The sequence below is a fragment of the Tamandua tetradactyla genome, chromosome 3, assembly GCF_023851605.1.
Source record: "Tamandua tetradactyla isolate mTamTet1 chromosome 3, mTamTet1.pri, whole genome shotgun sequence".
NCBI classification, from domain to species: Eukaryota; Metazoa; Chordata; class Mammalia; order Pilosa; family Myrmecophagidae; genus Tamandua; species Tamandua tetradactyla.
Window position 1 is genome coordinate 18,445,200 of NC_135329.1, and position 19,045 is coordinate 18,464,244.

At 36.3% G+C, this 19,045-nt stretch overlaps 1 protein-coding gene across 3 annotated transcripts in view; it reads left to right on the plus strand.

The window, feature by feature from the left end:
• Positions 1–19,045, plus strand: part of HOOK3 (hook microtubule tethering protein 3) — a 176,191-nt gene that overhangs the window by 55,120 nt on the left and 102,026 nt on the right. For all 3 annotated transcript variants that reach the window (XM_077152641.1, XM_077152638.1, XM_077152639.1), the window contains 3 exons: positions 8,127–8,199; positions 11,115–11,165; positions 18,526–18,658. In XM_077152641.1, coding sequence (XP_077008756.1) covers positions 8,127–8,199; positions 11,115–11,165; positions 18,526–18,658 — 257 coding nt within the window. The remainder of the gene's footprint in view (positions 1–8,126; positions 8,200–11,114; positions 11,166–18,525; positions 18,659–19,045) is intronic.

Below are 19,045 nucleotides of genomic sequence, written 5' to 3' on the forward strand. Positions count from 1 at the left end.
AATACAAGACTTCTCAAACTTGTATCTAAAACTAAACTCCCAATCTTCTACATTAAAACCATTCCACCAGAAGTCTTCTCATTTTAGTTTTTGGTATTTCTAGCGAGCCAGTTTCTCAGATCAAAAACTTTTGGAGGTAAACTTAACTTCTCTCTTCTTCTCCCATCCAACACACAATCTGTCAAGAACTCCTGATGACTATACTTTCAAAATATATCTAAATCAAATCTTGAGATCTAGCTTCCAGTTTACGGAGACTAGAGGAACAAACTAAGTCATGAGGAAACACTCAGGCAAATCCAGAAAGTGAGACATTTCAAAGGACAACTTGCCTTGTTTTCTCAACAAATCAATATCATGAGAAGAAATGAAGAGGGTGGACTATTCTAGATCAAAGAACCTAGAGAAAGATGCTAACCTGATTTAATACATAATTCTTCATTGGACTCTGTTTAAACAAACCAACTATAAAATACATTTTGAGGATAATGGAAAATTTGAATATGGTCTGAGCATTAGATTATATTTTGGGGATGTTTATTATGTTAGAATTTTGGTTTATATAGGAAGTGTCCTTATTTATTAGAGACGCAAACTTAATTGTTAAGAGTGAAAATTAGATTTGATAATTTTTAAAACAATATGTAACAAACATGGAAGAATGTTAAATGTCTGTGATTGGCATATGGTTGCTCACCATATTCTTTCTACTTTTCAGTGTGTTTGAAAAAGTTTTATCAAGTTCTTACCTTTACTGCTATCACATTTGTCTGGGCACTGTCATTTCTTGCCTAGGCTATGTTAATAACCTCCTGTGCTGGTTTGAAAGGATGTATGTACTCTAGAAAAGCCATGTTTTGATCCTGATCCCATTTTGTAAAGACAACCGTTTCTTCTAATCCCTATTCAGTACTGTATGTTTGAAACTGTAATTAGATCATCTCAGGGAGTCACATCTTGATGTGATCTTGAGTGATCAAGAGTGATTGTTAAACTGGCTTAGGTAGAGACATGTCTCCACCCATTTGGGTGGGTCTTGATTAGTTTCTGAAGTCCTATTAAAAGAGGAAACATTTTGGAGGATGAAAGAGATTCAGAGAAAGAAGAGCAGAACCACAGCCACGAGAAGCAGAGTCCACCAGGCAGTGACTTTTGGAGATGAAGAAGGAAAATGTCTCCTGGGGAGCTTTGTGAAACAGGAAGCCAGGAGAGGAAGCTAGTAGATGACGTGTGTTCGCCATGTGCCCTTCCAGCCAAGAGAGAGAAACCCTGTGTTCTCCATGTGCCCTTCCAGATGAGAGAGAAACCCTGGACTTCATCAGCCTTCCTGAACCAAGGTATCTTTCCCTAGGTGCCTTTGATTGGACATTTATACAGACTTGCTGTAATTGGGACATTTTCTCAGACTTAGAACTATAAACTAGCAACTTATTAAATTCCCCTTTTTAAAAGCCATTCCTTTTCTGGTATATTGTATTCCGGCAGCTAGCAAACTAGAACACCTCCTAATTAGTGTCTGAGTTTTTACCTTTGCCTGCCCCACAGTCTCATGTGAACCCAGCAGCCAGAGTGATCCTTTAGTAGGGCAGATTTTCTGCTCAGAACCCTGCAGTGGTACCCCATTTCACTCAGGGTAAAAGCCAAATTCCTTATAATGGTATATAAGACCATAAGTAATCTGGTCTGCTTATTTCTCCTGTGATCTCTACCTGAGTTTTTTCCCATCTCGCTTCCTTACTCATCCTCAACACATCAGATATTCTTCTGCCTTTAAGATTTTTGCATGGCCTTTCCCTCTGCCTGGAATGTTCTTCATTCTGATATCTACAAAACACTTTTCCTCTCCACCTTCTAACCTTCACTGGTATTTGTAAGTTTCTCAGTGAAGCATGTCCTGACCACCCTATTTAATGTTGTCAACGCTCTTACACTCCAGATCTCCTTTGTCCTACTCTATAGTAGATTCAGGAAATATTTGTGGAAGGAAGGAATATGGAACTATAAAATTTGACTTCGAAATTAAAAGAGAACTGTCTTTTCTCTTTTGTCAGTGCATACCAATTGAAAGAGTCAGGATAGGAAATAGCAATTTATACCTCTCAGTGTCATTAGTTTTTGTTTTAGAGTTCAAGAAAGGGGGAAAAAAGGAGGTATATGAGACCAAAGGAAAGAAAATGAGGGTTAAGCTATAAACAATGGTAGAATAACTCTTAATGGATTGATTCTTATGTATACTTTTATTTTTATAGTAACCTAAGTTATCTGCCCTTGGTTTAGAACCTATTCTTCATGTGCCTTTGTTGCTAATTTTGATTCACTAGGGCCTTGTTTTAGTTTGCTAATGCTGCTGGAATGCAATATACCAGAAATGGATGGGCTTTTATAAAGGGTATTTGTTAAGTTACAAGTTTACAGTTGTAAGGTCTTAAAAATGTCCAAATAAGCCATCTAGAAGAAGATTCCTTCACTCCAAAGAAAGTCCGAATGGTGTCCAGGATTTCTCTGTCAGCTTGGAAGGCACATGGCTGGCATTGGAGTTCTTTGCTTCCAGCCTTGTGCTTCTGATTACAGTGGTTTCCTCTCTAAACTTCTGTTCACCTCACTTAGCTACTCTAGGGCAAAACATTGGGTTTCATCTGTTAGCATCTCCTGGGGCCAGAGATTTCTTCTCTACTAGCTTCTGTGTTCAAACAGCTCTCTCAGCCTCTTCTGCATCTCCAAACATCTGTATCGCTCCAAAATATTTCCCTTTAAAGGACTCAGGTAAACTAATTAAGACCCACCTTAAATGGGTGGGGCCACACCTCCTTGGGAACAATCTAATCAAAGGTTCCACCTTAAACTATAGGTCTGCCCCCACAAGCGTTGATCAGGATTAAAAGAACAAGGCTTTTTGGGGGTACATAACAATTTCAAACCTGCACAGGCCTAAACATAATTTGCCATATTTTTGTTGTTATTATGGTTTTGAAACTTAATTATAACCAGTTTTTCAATACACATTTAATGGCAAGGGACCAACATTATTATTTTTGATATTTAAAAGATCATTAGAAAATAATTATACCTAGCAGTCTACCTTTCTTTTAAATATCTTTTAAAGTATCTTTTAAAATATCTTTAAAAGTTTGCTAATAAAAAATACCCTATTAAGAAATGGAACCAAATGCAATGTTTATATTGGACTCTGTCTTAATTAGGGGGAGAGATGCATTAAGATATTATTGTGTTTAAATCATTCTAGCGGTAGAAATAAAATTTAATTTTTTTTTTCTGTAAAAGCACTTGGCATGCGGACAGTATATTTCTGGATTAAGAATTATAAATTAGTTATAGCTTTTCCTTTAATTTAAGCTATAACTAGTAAGTTACACACAAATAGGTTGCTAACAAAATTTAAGCAACCTATTTTGTATCTTTTTTTTTTCTTAGCAGAAGTCAGGACATAATAAGAAGCTAAAGATGGCTTTCCCAATGAGATTATCAGTTCTTGTTTACATACTTACACCGAACTGCAATCTATTAAGATTTTTTAGAAAATCACCAGATTGTCGTTTGTTCCTAGCCTGAGAGCTATAGTTAAGGGGTATTTAGAAAACATTGTTGAAATTGTAGACTACTACTAGATACAGAAGATATGGCCAGATGCCTGCATATTTAATCAAAGCTTATTTACTAGGAAAAATCACATTGGATATGAGAAGGTTGTAGATTTGTATTCTTGATATGTTCCACATTAAGTAGTAGATTGGAAGCTTATTACATAAAAAATGCTGTCATTTCCTGTTTTAGTTTGTTACTGCTGCCAGAAGTGCAATATATTAGAAATGGGGTCGCTCTTTTTTTTTTTGCATGGGCAGGGTCCAATAATTGAACCCAGGTCTCCAGCATAGCAGGTGAGAATTCCACCACTGAGCCACGGTTGCCTGCCCCCCACCCCCACCCCTGGGTTGGCTTTTTTTTCTTTTTTTTTGGCTTTTAACAAGGGGAATTTAATGAGTTGCTAGTTTATAGTTCTAATGCCGAGAAAATGTCCCAATTAAAACAAGTCTGTAGAAATGTCCAGTCAAAAGCATCCATCCAGGGAAAGATACCTTGGTTCTAGAAGGCCAGTGAAGTTCAGGATTTCTCTTTCAAGTGGAAGGGCACATGGCAAACACGGTCAGGGCTTCTCTCTCAGCTGGAAGGGCACATGGGAACATGGCGTCATCTGCTAGCTTACTCTCCTGTCTTCCGGTTCCCTGAAGCTCCCCGGGAGGCATTTTCCTTCTTCATCTCCAAAGGTTGCTGGCTTGTGGACTCTCTGCATCTCATGGCTACATCTTTCTGCTCTCTCTGAATCTCTCATTCTCCAAAATATTTCCTCTTTTATAGGACTCCAATAAACAGTCAAGACCCATCCAAATGGTGGAGACATGTCATCCCCTAATCCAGTTTAACAATCATTCTTGACTAAATCACATCAACCAGGGAGATGATCTCATTACAGTTTCAAATATGCAGTGTTGAATAGAGATTATTCTACCTTTATGAAATGGGATTTATATTAAAACATGGCTTTTCTTAGGGGGCATGCTTCCTTTCAAACCAGCACATTCTACCCTCTGGCCCCTAAAAAAGACATGTTTTTCCCATATACAAAGTACATTAATTTCATAACAATATCAGAAATCTTAAACCCTTCAGTAGTAATACAAAGGAAGTACAAAATTAGAGACAGTATAAAATCTCATCAAGTCAGCTACAGGCATGGTCTGTCCTAAGGCAAAATTCTCTGTTTGCTCTGGATCTTTGAAAACTCATAACATGTTATTTGCTGCCAACATATAAAGGAGGAACATTCATAGAATGCATATACACATTTCCATAGGGAGGAAGGAATACAGGGATCACTTGACCCATACAGTTTCGACAACCTGCAGGGCAAAGTCCATTAGATTTCAAAGTCTGAGAGTTATTTATCCTCAGGGCTTTAGAAAGTGGCAGTCCCACCCTTTCCAAGGGCCTACACAGAGGCCTGCCTCTCTCCAAATACAACCTTGGGGGACACTGGGAGACCACCTTTTTCTCGGTTCCACCCTCTCCAAGCATTGGGGCCGCACCTGGGCTCTCTGCCATCTCCGGGGCACACGCTCAGCCCCTCCATGTGGTGGCAGCCAGGCTCTCCCCAAACCCCAAGGAATGTGCTTCACCCTCTCCAAGGCCTGAGGCAGCATGACTTTTCCACTGCAATGAGGTGGAAGGCCCATTCTCTGCCTTTGGGGCCAACTCACCTTCTCCACGGGCTTGGGTGGGTCCGCTCCCCTGTCCCGAGGCTCTTGACTTCAGACCTCAGCCTCCGTGGTTTTGCCTCTGAAGTTATTTTTCCTCCAATGTGTCTATTCTCTGAACCCCTTAGTCCAGACTGGCAGCAGCTCTGTTTATACAGGTCCCACAGCACTCTCGTGGGCTTTCTTGGTTCAAGAAGGCCGATGAAGTTCAGGGTTTCTCTCTCTCATCTGGAAAGGCACGTGGCGAACACAGTCAGGGCCTCTCTCCCGGCTGGAAGGGCACATGGCGAACATGGCGTCATCTGCCAGCCGTCTCTCCTGTCTTCCAGTTCCCCGAAGCTCCCCGGGAGGCATTTTCCTTCTTCATCTCCAAAGGTTGCTGGCTCGTGGACTCTCTGTATCTCATGGCTACATCGTTCTGCTCTCTCTGAATCTCTCATTCTCTCCCTGGGTTGGCTTTTATAAAAGAGGTTTCAGTTACAAGTTTACAGTTCTGAGACCATAAAATGTCCAAACTCAGGCATCCAGAGAAAGATACCTTGATTCAGGAAAGGCCCAATGACATTTGAGGTTTCTCTGTCAGCTGGAAACCAAAGGAACTGAATAATCTTTTCTCCAAGGAAAACATGCAAATTGATCAGTAAGCACATTAAAAGATGCTAAATATCATTAGTGATTAGGGAAATGCAAATCAAAATTACTTGAGATATCCCTTTTTAGTTTTTGCTGCATTGTAGTGGCTAGAGGAAAGTATCTGAAACTGTTAACTGTATTCCAGTAGCCTTGATTCTTGAAGATGATTGTATCAATATGTAGCTTTTACAGTGTGACTGTTTGATTGTGAAAACCTTGTGACTGATGCTTCCTTCATCCAGGGTATGGATAGATGAGTTAAAGAAATAAGAACAAAAAATAAATAAATTATAAGGCGGGTGAATAAATTATAGGTGGGTAAATTGCAATACTAGTGGTCAGTGAGAGGGAAGGGTAAGGGGAATGGGATGTGTGGGCTTTTTCTTTTTTCTTTTTATTTCTTTTTCTGGAGTGATGCAAATGTTCTAAAAATGATCCTGGTGATGAAAACACAGCTATGTGATGATAAAAAAAATCACTATGCGATACCATTTTACACCAACTAGGATGACTGTAGTCAAAAAGGCAGATAAGTGTTGGCAAGGTGATGGAGAAATTTACATTCCACATTGCTGTTGGAATGTAAAATGGTACCGTTTCTTTGGAAAACAAGTATGCTGTGTTTCAAAAAAAATGTTAAACATAGAATTATTTTGTGACCCAGCAATTCGACTTCTAGGTATAGACCTACCTGATACATAAAGCCACAAAACTGGTGCATGAATGTTCACAGCAGAATTACTTATAATAGCCAAAAAGTGAAAACAGCCCACTTACTTCACAGCTGTTTGTCAACTGATGAATCAATAAATGAAATATGATTTATCTATACAAAGAAACATTATTTGAAGTACTGGTACATGCTACAATATGGATGAACTTTAAAAACATCAAGCTATATGAAATAAGCCAGGTACAAAAGACCATGTATTATATGATTTCATTTAATAATGTAGAATATGCAGAATCCATAAAGATAAAAAGTGTAGGTTAGTGATTCCCAGAGGTTGGGGCAAGGGAAAGGGGGGAGTAACTGCAAATGGATATGGGATTTCTTTTTGGGAGATAGAAATGTTCTAAAATTAGGTTTTGGTATGGCTGCACAACTCTGTGAGTATATAAAACCATTGCATTGTATGCTTTAAATATGTGAATTATGTCTCAATAAAGCTGTTTTTTTTTAAGTACACTGATAGACATCCCTGTTATCTAGTGAAATGACATAGGCTTCAAAAATAATAACATATTTCTACAGAGGTAAATTTAACCTTTTTTAAATATGTACAAGTACATTTTTAAATAATAAAATTAAAATTTCTAAATAGCATATTACTTCATTAAAGATAATTTGGACAGAATTTATTACTTATTGTATTGATCTGTTTGGGTTGAAGTAAGCATTGAAATCTAGACTTTTTTCTAACATTTCTCTCATTGTCGTTTTATTTTTCGGTGACTAGACATAACTGTAGTGTTATAGGAAAATCTTTGGACCTAGTAATTGCTAGAGCGAGTCAAACATAGGTGTTCTATTTGTGATCTTGGACAAATTATTTTCTTAGTGTCTCAGTTTCAAATCTTTAAAATGAGGATAATGCTGTTTCAAAAGATTGTTTGTTTATATTTTTGTCTGCCCCATTGTTATCTTTGATTTTAAGCCTTTTGTAAACCAAATAGTGTCCAACTTTGTCTAATCTAGTACTACATCTGACAAACAGTTCTCAGCTTATGTTGTTCGAAGAAATTGAAATATTAGTGACACTATGGGGGATCTTGACAGTATGAGGTGATGGGAGTCATTGAAATATTAACTGAAAAACTTATTTTAACTTTCTTGCCATGTTTTCTTTTGCCTGTTTAAAAGCATGTCATTGATACTTAATCATTTTTAGGTTAGTGTGGTGTCTACAATAATTCCAGGTTAATATAATCATCTGTAATTTGTTTTTAAAATGTATTAACTGTGTTACCAGTTTTACCTTTTGGTTTATGTTTTGGTAAAATGTCTTCTTTAATGGGCTAATAACAATCAAGTTGATTTTAGAGAATTATGCTGTGACTGTATTGGTTCCATGTACTGAGTTATTTAATGGCTGTTATGTAGCAAGTACATTTTTATGTTGTAGTTAAGTGGTTATATGGATGGATTTCAGTTTTCCTTGTTGTTTTTTTTCAGCTTGATAGATTCATAATCTTAATATGCTAGCTTTTCCTTATTTGCAGAGATCCTGCATATTTTGATGACAATTGGCTAAACAGAATCAAAACTGAAGTAGGAGATAATTGGAGGCTAAAGGTATTTTCCTTTTATTTTCTATGTGTAAATTAATCCTAAAATACTTGTATGTGTTTATGATATTGTTGATTTTTGGTCTAATGTGTCCAGTGAACTTTAGAAACTTAGGCTACCCATAGTGAAATAATCTAGAATTGAAGATTGGTGGTAACCTGAAGTTGCTCACTAAATACAAATGGAAGTTGCTCACCAAGTACAAATGCAGGACTCTGGAGCCCAAGTGCCTGTGTCCATATCACAGCTCTCCCATTTACTATCTGTAGGCGAGTTGTTTAATCTTTCTGTGCCTCAGTTTCCCTATTTGTTTGGTGAGGATTGTAATGCAATGTACCTGACAGAAACAGATGAGTTAATATATGTTTGTGTGAGGATAGTTCTGTATGGTTTTATCACACATGCAGATTCGTGTAACCACCACCATAGTCACAACTTAGAAGGTTCTTGACACATATAAGTGTCAGTTGCTATCGTTGCTCTTGTTAATAATGAGAAAATACTAGCCATTTTAGCTGTGTCCAAAGCAATCATAGAATGAAACATTTTCATTTCCTTTCTAGTAGCACTATATTCCAGTGTTTTCAGACTTCTTAAACGAAAACTCCACATGAAAAATATGGTTTACATTGCGACTTGCCACACACCTAAATGTATTCTTTTATATATATATATAGCTGAAACAGGTTTTTACTTTTACTTTATGCAGTGATGTTTTTTTACCTTAAATATTGTTTGCAACCCACTAAATTGATATTTTAATTTTCTATCTTGAAATAATTGTGGATTCAAAGGGAATTACAAAAAAAAAGTGTAGTGTACCCTTCATCAGGGTCTCCTTTGCTCAGTTCCCCCAATGATGATACTTGCATAGCTCTGCTACAACATCAAAACAGGGAATTGACATTGGTACAATCCACAGAGTGTGCAGATTTCACCAGTTTTATATGCACTCGTTTGTATTTGTGTGAGAATAGTTCTATATGATTTTATTACACATACAGATTCATGTAACCACCACCGCACAGCTGTCTGCTGCTGCCTTTGGGGCACACCCACAAGACCCCATCCCGAATCCCTGGCATCCACTCATTTGTTTTCCACTACTGTAGTATATATACTGTATACTCACAGTTTGGAAAACTAAACCATTTCTTTTTGATATAGACTTAAAAGTAGAATCGAGAAAGCATGTGAAGGCCATGAATTTATGATATGCCAACTTAGTCTTTATTTTTCCCTTCAACACATGTATTTCCCACAGAAAGTATATATTGATTGCTTATGTTATGGGTCTGCGCAAATCAAATTTCTTTTTACTAACCTAGAATAAATGGAAACTGTTTGATGGTATTGTTTTATTTTCTAAACAATATTTCAAGAATAGACAATTAAAATAATTGCTTTTTAATGCTTTACATAAGTTTTGAAACAATTTACGGATATTTAAAATAGTGCACTTAATCATCAATTGTGTTTGCTTGTTCATTTGACTAGCAGAAGTTGTACATTTCTCTCCATGCCCCCCACTCACACAAATGCACACACACACTCATACACACTTCTTCAGTGTCATGAGTATGGCATTGGAAAAGGGAAAAAGTTTATTATATTCTTAATATTAATAACTGCTGTTTTTGTTCTGCTTTGTATTCCTGTTCCTCAGTATTTTACCCTATGTTCTTTCTCGTCAATCTTAAGATGCCAGATTCATAGGATATGTAGATTTTTCTAAGGGGAAAAACACATTACCGTTTTAAATGAACACTACGATTATTAAGATATTTTAGTTTTAAGTGTTAAAATGTGAAGAAAAAAAACCTAGCATAAGAGTAATAAAGTATATTATATATCTTCCATGCTTCCAATTTTTTTCAGAAGTGTAAGCATGTTAATTTAATTAGCAGTTTTCAGGTTATTTCTCCCTTAAAAATAATTCTTCCTTTGATTAACTACTGGATCACTCTGCTGTGATTCTGCCATAAGCTCTACTGTTTTTTGTCCCAGGACATCTTCAACTACTGACATTGACCAGGAAAGGCTTGATAGATAATCAACAGAATCGTGACATATGCACACTCAAATTAACACAAATTGAAGCCTATGAGTTGGGTAAAAAAAAGGGGGGGGGGAGAGAAAATTAATATTTGTACAGTAAGTAGTGCAGGTGATTTTGTCTGCCATTTTATTTAGATAACAGGTGGCCAGTGAATTTATGACCTGACTGAAAAAAAATCATAGTCAGAGTTAGGACTCAATATTTGTTGGCTTCTCATCCTGTATCGTTTCTAAGTTGCTTCTTATAGCACAAGTAGCATGCATGCTGAGTGTTATTTCTGTGTTTCAAGATATAGTAATATTTTTTAAGCTTATAATTACTAAGTATTTTATTTAGTGCTCAACTAAAGGAACAGCAGTTTTTTGTTTCTTGGACGGATTTGGTGACATGATATTTAGGAGATTTTCAAAAATAATTTTGACTATTTTTACTTACTGCTCTGACTTTAGAACCTAACTTCTATGTAAGATTCACCTCCCCTTTTCTAGGGTAGCAGTACCAAGCTCAAGTCTTCATTAAGAATGGTACATTTATTCTTCATCTGCAGAAAATTGAAATAATTTAATCATACTGTTACATTTCATGCCATTACCCTCTAGTTTTTGTTAATGTGGTCCTAACATTGAAAAATTTTCATTATTGGAAATTATTTGTTTTATAAATCTCTTAGGTGAAATAAATTCAGCTATTAATGGTTCTTTCTTGAAGATGATAGTAATTCCAATATACTACTAAAATTTAATTTTTTATATTTACTTTATGATTAACTAAACTGGTTGGTGGGCTCAGAAAATTTTTATGTTATGATATATTTTGATTTGTGCTTGCCCTTAAGCCAGTTGTTTTCTCTTTCTTTAAATAGATAAGCAATTTAAAGAAAATTTTAAAAGGAATCCTGGATTACAATCATGAGGTAAGACCTTTTTTTCCTCATGATACTTGCAAATATTACCATAGGATAGTTTAATTTTGCAATAATTTCAAGTTAAGGAAGAATTATCTTGAAAATTAATAATTTGCCAAAAGGGGGAAAAGAAGTGTAATTAATAAAGTATCAGTGGCAGAGAGAGTTCAAATAGAGTCAAGAGGCTACTCTGGAGGTTGCTTTTATGTAAGCTTCAGGTAGACCTTGCTACCTATCATAACCTGCCAACCCCCAACCAAAACCATTCCAACTAATCTTAAAGAACACCTAGGGCAATAAATAAGATTCCACGCACTAGAGTAACTTTCCAGAAACCTACAACCTCCAGATGGTTCCCTGGTCCAGATAAGTTGTGAAACTTAGCCCAGCCTCTCCAGAACATCAGATGGTTCCATCTCCCTACCCCATATAAGTGACAGACCCTTCCAATATGAAAAATTTAGAATTGCCATACTCCAGACAACTCTCAGGTGAGGTAGGGAAGGATCCAAGATGATGGTAGAATTATACATAAAAGATAGGACTTAACAAATGAATATGAATGCTGAATCATTAAATTGATACCTCTTTTAGTCTCCAGTATTTTAGAGCAGCTAGAAATAAAAAGCTTAAATTGTGAAATTGTAACCCATGTCAAAGCCTGGGATATGTTCTACAAATAATTATGGTGCTGTGCTTTAAAATTTATAGCTTTTTTGTATATATGTTATTGTTCACAAAAAAAGGACAAGAAAGTCGATTATGATAATAAAGTATTTAAGCCCTCTAGCCCCCTATATTCTGGAGCAGCTAGAAGGAAAAATATGAGAGGATCGTGTGGTAGCCCATGACAAACTCTAGGATCTGTCCTGTAACCACTTGTTGAAGAGTGTTTTGAAAACTATTGCTTTTTTATTTTTTTGCTTTGTATATATGTTATACTATACAATAAAAAAAATTTTAAAAAAACACGCAAATGAATCATAAAAAAAGAATAATTGTATTTTTACAATTATGTTTAATAATGTTTAATGTTTGTTCAAAAATAGTTTAAGTGGTTAATAGATGAATAGTCTTTTTTGCTGTATTATAGGATAGCTTTAGAAGATCACTAATTTATGTTAAATTTTGCTGTGATTTCTGCTGTTTATTAACGCTCTCATTTCTTTCCTTCTTCTGAAAGTAGTTTAGCATCCATTCTTCATTATAATTAACTCCTTTGTCTGCCTCCATTTTATTCCTTGGGCAAAATCCCACTCCTAGATCAACTCAGTTTATCCTGTAAGTCTTCAACAGAACAGTCACACATTGCTAGGGGAAAATCAGGCAATAGAACTAACTAGTTTCACTTTATCACAGGTGTCACATGAACACTGCTTTTAGAAACCTATCTTATTTTCCTCATGTGTTATTTCCCACTCTCTGAGAATACTGTCTGATAGATTGTTTCTTTAAACCTCCCTACAACCCATTTCCCTGGAAACTTTGTCAGTGCAGAAAGGAACTTTGTCGTTTTCCCCATATCCTACACTTAGACCCACATCATCGATCTTCCCCATCTCAGTAAATTAATCTACTTCCTTCCCAACTACTCAAATCCAGAACCTAGAAATCATCCTAATTCTTGACTTCTTTTGATATCTTCAGCAAGACCTATTAGTTAAACCTCCAAATCCATTCTTGCTACACCAAGCCATCATTGGTGCCTGCTTAGATAACTAGAATAGTCTAACTGATTCCACCCTGGCCCCTATACAATCTGTTCTCCACTCCGAAGCCAGGATGACTGTTTTGGTTTTTTTTGTTTTTTTTTAACATGGGCAGGCACCGGGAATCAAACCCAGGTCCTCTGGCATGGCAGGCAAGCACTCTGCCTGCTGAGCCACCGTGGCCCACCCAACTTTTTTTTTTTTCAATATATAATGAGATTTATTATAGAAATTGGCTCAGGCTGTGTGGGAATTGGCAAGTCCAAATTCCTTAGGGCGGCCCACAAGTTGGGAAATCTGAAGGTGACAATGAATGTCCCTGGAGGAGCTGGCTGGCTGACAGAAATTCTTTCTGATTTGTGAAATCCTCTGTTGTTGCTTCAAGGCCTTCAACTGATTGGAAGGGGAGACTTCTGTCATTACTGAAGGCCGTCTCATTTGTTGATTAAAGATGTGATCAGCCATAGATGTAATCAAGTGACTAGTGATTTAAATCCCCTAGGAAGTACCCTCCCAGTAACAGTCAGGCCAGTGTGTGCTCGGCCAAACAACTAGACGTCAGAACCTCATCAGGTTGACACACGAAATTAACCATTACAATCTCTAAAATAACTTTTTAAAAACATAACCATAATACTAGTACTATTCCTAAATATATTAATATCAGTTCCTCAGTGTTAGCAAATATCCAGCCAGGTTTTATGCTTTCCTGGTCCCCTTCTCTCTCACCCATGGGCTTCAGTCACCACCTAGCAGACATGTCCCACACATTTGTATCTCCACCTGACTTACCCACTTCTTTACCAGAGCCAGGAAACGAGGTTGAAACCAGACCTGTCATAGTCATTGTTATATTGCCTTCCCTTAGCTCAGCACTGTCTGTAAAATTTCAAACAACAAGTAAATATAATTTCAATAAAACATTGTTTCAACTCAGTATTTCATTTCAAAGAAAAGTATATTTCAGATATATAAATGTACATATTGAGTTACTTTTACAGATCTTGAAGAAATATAGTGGACCAGAGTGTAATTTTTTTGGTCAGAAGAATATATTACTGTATTCTAAATGTGCTAAAGAAATTCATATTTAGTAGGCCTTTTGGGCTTAGAAGAAATGATTTCTATGTTCTGATTATCATGCTTGCTTTGTAAAAGGCAGATGGTTCTTCAAGTATTACACTAAAGAAATAAAATATATGACAGTGAGAATGACAGTATCACAGGAACCACTTACTGAGTGTTATTGTGAGCCTACGTGCTATCTCCATACTATAGATGAGAAACTGAGGTGCTGATAGTTAAAACCATGTATACTGCTTTCTCTTTCCATCCTGTTACTTTTCTTTCCATCCTGTTACTTTTCTTTTTTCACCCAACCCCTTGAAATTTTCCTTGTCAATGCCTTGGTTCTTGGGTCTGTCGTGTTACCCTGTGGTCCTAATTAACATTATCTTTCTCTACTGATAAATACTAGGGGAAAGAAAAAAAACAGCAATTTCTGAGGATAGTTTAGTGTGGTTGGACTGCGCTTTTTAAACAGCTAATTGTACTTGTTACTACATGATTATGGAAAGAGCTTGAGAGTCAGTAAAACAAAAATCAGTTTGTGTGGTCTGTGTTTGCTTAATCTGAATACACGCAACCATTTAGTGATTTGTTACCAGTCTCCACATTTAACCTCACTCATAGCTCAATGTTCTTTTCTTTCATAATACTTCCTATAATTTGTAATTATGTATTTCTTTGTATGTTTACTTATTCATTTTATGATTTCTACCCTTGGTCTATAAATTCTTTACTGTTTTGTTAACCATTATGTGAGTAGTACCTAGTATAGCACCCACCCAGCAAATACTTGTTGAATGAGTGGACATACAGTTCTTGTTAAAGGTTTGGTGTACAGGGGAAAAGGCAGTTTTACACAGAGATAGTGATAGATGGTGGGAATATAAATGGTCATGGTTTTTCAAAAGGGCCATTTGACGTTGTTTATTTCAAGTATTTTTAGAATGCATAACATTTTTTGACCTGGTAATGCCATCAAGAAATTTATCTTACAGAACTATACAAGGACATTTACCTCATCATCATTTCATAGTAGGTAAAAATTGAGAATAATCTAAATATCTAACAGTAAGAAAATAATGAAACATTTATAAGACAAATACCACACTGTCATGAAAATTCGTTTTTATAAATACTTTAATAATATAAAATTATGAAGTTATGTGTGTATATATGATCTCAATTTTTTAGAAATATACAGAAATGTACCTAAAATATGTACATGCAGATCCACAACCTCAAATCAAAAATGCTTTAGGCAAGATTCATTTTGAAATCCAGAATTTTTCAGATTTTAGAAAGATAACATGTATATACTGTGTATTATGTAAGTATCTCCCATGGGGTCTAGGGCTATACCCCCATATTCTGTTACATTGATATTTCTGCAGCAAACATGATAATTCTCTCTAAATGAAATAAATAAGAATAATCAACTTATATTAATTACCATTCACTTTCATCCTGGAAATTCCTTTCTCTCTCTCCTATCTTAAATTCCATTTGCTGAATCCCGTGTACTTCTTTTTCCTGATTTACTTCCTTGTTTTGGTGGAGCAAATTTCCTAGTGGTGTCTTGAGAAAAGGTACACAATAGGTAGATTTTTTTTTTATGTGCAACATATCCAAAATTATCTTAATTCCCCTGTTACACCTTGTGTTAGTTATATTCAGTTGTCAACTTAGCCAGGTGAGCATACCTAGTCTTGTTGCTGTGAACATAAACCAATGGTACGTGAACCTCATCTGTTGCTAAGTACATCTGCAGTCAACTAGGAGGCGTGTCTGCTGCAATGAGTGACGTTTGACTTAATTGGCTCGTGCTTAAATGAGAGACTGCAATGTAGCACAGCCCAAGCAGCTCAGCATTCCTCATCTCAGCACTCGCAGCTCAGCCCAGGCCCTTGGAGATGCAGAAAGAAGTCACCCCGGGGAAAGTTGTTGGAACCCAGGGGCCTGGAGAGAAGAGCAGCAGAGACCATCCTGTGCCTTCCACATAAGAAAGAACCTCAGTGGAAAGTTAGCTGCCTTTCCTCTGAAGAACCAACAAAATAAATCCCCTTTTATTAAAAGCCAATCCGTCTCTGGTGTGTTGCATTCCAGCAACTAGCAAACTAGACCACACCTCATGATTGAGTTGGATAGAATTCTAGCTTGGAAATAATTCCTCAGGTTTTTTCAAGTATTGCTCCGTTGTCTTCTTGCTTACAGTGCTACTGTTGAAGGTCTGTCATTTGGATTCCCATTCTCTTGTTGGTAACTTGTTCATTTTCTGAAGCTTTCAGGAACTTATTATTTTCAGTGTTCATTGTTGTGTGCTTTTATTGTGCTTGCCATTTAGCAAGCCCTTAAAATCCCAATACTCTGTAACTTTAGTTCTAGAAGATTTCTTTATATATTATTTTTTCTATTGTTTCTTCCTCTTTATGTTCATTTGCTTGAATTCCATTTAGCTATTGAACCTCCTGGATTGATCTTTTCGTTACCTAACCTTTTCTCTCCTTTTTTTCTTTGTGTTTTTGCCCTATTTTATGAGATATACACCTTTCTTCCAGGTTGCCCATGGAAGTTTTCATTTCTATCATATTTGTAATTTCTAAGAGCACTTTTTTTTTCTGAATGTAGCTTTTGTATCCCTTTAAATACAAATATTTAATCTTTATTAGATTAAATATTTTCTTAACTCTCAGGATATTAATTTTAGACCTTTTAATTTTCATGTTCTAATTTCATGTTTTAATTATTTTATTCATAATACATGAATTGATCATTCTAAGAAGGTAGAGAAGGGTGAACAGTGAAAAGCTATTCATCCTCCTACTCCAGCTGCCCAGATTCCTATTATCAGTTTCTTGTGTGTCCTTCTAGAGATGATTTTTTCTTATACATGAGGAAAACTAAATTTAATCTGCATTGGGGGTATATTTCTATTTGTCTATTTTCCATATCACTCAGAATAAAATTCACATCCTTGACATAACTCACAAGACTTAAGTGACCACCATCCCCCAACCGCAACCCTTTTTCCTCATCTTCTACCCCTCTCCATTCCATGCTAGCCTTCCTGGTGTTCCCACAGTTCCTCAATGAACTCCTGCCTCAAGGCTTTGCACTATGGTAATATCTGCCTGTTGTATTTTCCCCTGCATGTATAGCTATATGGTTTGCTTCCTTATTTCAGGTTTTTGCTCAGTTTTTACCTTAGCATGGGGGCCTCTCTTCACTGCTTACCTAAAATAGCCATTCATCCCCTTTTTAATAGAGAAGTTGTAGGTTTACAGAAAAATCATGCCAAAATACAGAGTTTCCATGTGCCACCTATTAACTCCCCATTCCCTACCCTACTCTAGTCCCTGGTATCCTATACATCCAACACTCTTTTTCTTATAAAATAAGCATATATTCCAAAGCGTATGTAAATGTATGTGTACAGTTTAATAGTTTGTTAAAAAGGGAACGATCATGTAGCATAGATTAAGAAATAGGGCATAACCACCACCCCCAGAAGACACATGTTCACCTTCTTAATCACACCTTCTTTCCTCCCCACCTTCCAAAGAAATTTTTTCACATGGGCAGGCACCGGGAAACGAACCTGGGTCTCTGCATGGGAGGCGAGAACTCTGCCACTGAGCCACCCTTGCCCTATCCTGGCTTTTTAAAGACAATTATCTGCTTCCTTTTCCTGGTAGTTTTACCTCCTGTGTATACCTCCAATTATAGAATTTAAATTTTTAAATTTTCTTCCATTTACTGCATTGTTTGCTTTCTTCTGAGTTTCTGTTATGTCTCTTTTTTTCATGTCCAAGAGGACTTTTTTCAGTGTCTTGATGATCCTTGGTTAGTTGTTGATATTTAAAAGTAAAGCACTGTAGGGGTGCACGTGTGGTTCGCGGTAGAATGCTTGCCTTCCACGCAGGAAATCCATGTTTGATTCCTGGACCGTGCACCACCACCCCCACTCCTCCCAAAAAAGCCATAAAAAAAGGTAGAGCGCTGTAAAAAAAAAAGTTCATTGGAATCTGAGTAGGGGTGCTTTTTGAGTGATACATTTCACTGTAGGGTTTTCAGTTAAAGACCTACCCATTTGTTTAGATATATATATCTTTTCATTTAGGGCCAGTTTTCCTATAAAGATATCCTCCAGTCTGCTTCCTGTTACAAGTTTCTTGCTGCCAGCACTTTCAGAGTCAAATGCAATGAAGGTGGCTAGGGAGAATTTTAGTGTTGGGGATGTGAATTTATGTTTAATCTCAGCTATTTCTGGTGCCCCTGGTTCAGAACCCCTGTTTCTCCTTCTCCAGAGAGTATACATTCAGTTTTAGGGTAGGGAAGGAATCAGTAATAATCAGTGTCTCTGCTCAGGTACGTGCATATAAGATTAGGGATTTAGTTCCTATGTCTCAAAATAGATTTAACCTAGGTATGGGAGGTAGCAGAAACTGGGAATGAGATAGGCATAATAGCTCTCTCTGCCCTTGATAGTGAATTTCTGGTGCTGAAAAACTAATCTCTATCAAGTATTTTATTTGGCCATATATATATATATATATATATATATATAAATGCAAATGTAATCTTTTTATCTTCAGATTTTAGGACAGCAAATTAATGACTTTACCCTTCCTGATGTGAACCTGATTGGAGAACATTCTGATGCTGCAGAACTTGGAAGGATGCTTCAGCTCATTTTAGGCTGTGCTGTGAACTGTGAACAGAAGCAAGGTAATTTATTTGAAGTTGGTGTATGTGTTTAAAATAACATAGGAAAGTAATACATACTGTATATTTAATATATAAATTACCCATACAGACAATAACATCTTTGTGAGGCTACCTACAAAGAATGTGATTTTCTACAATATTTTGCTAATAATTTGCTTTACAAACTAGAATAAATTTGATTGTGATGATATACTTCTTCTTTCTGCAAAAACACAAAATTCTTTGAGTAGATTATTTTTAGTGCATTTTAACTATACTGAGTATAATGAAATTTGTTGTTAAATGAACTAGGGTCCACATGTTGTCAGTTTAGAAAAAATGAGCAGAGATGCACAGTAGTTTAATAGGTATTCGAGTTTGCCTTCCCAGTATACATCTGGAAGAGAC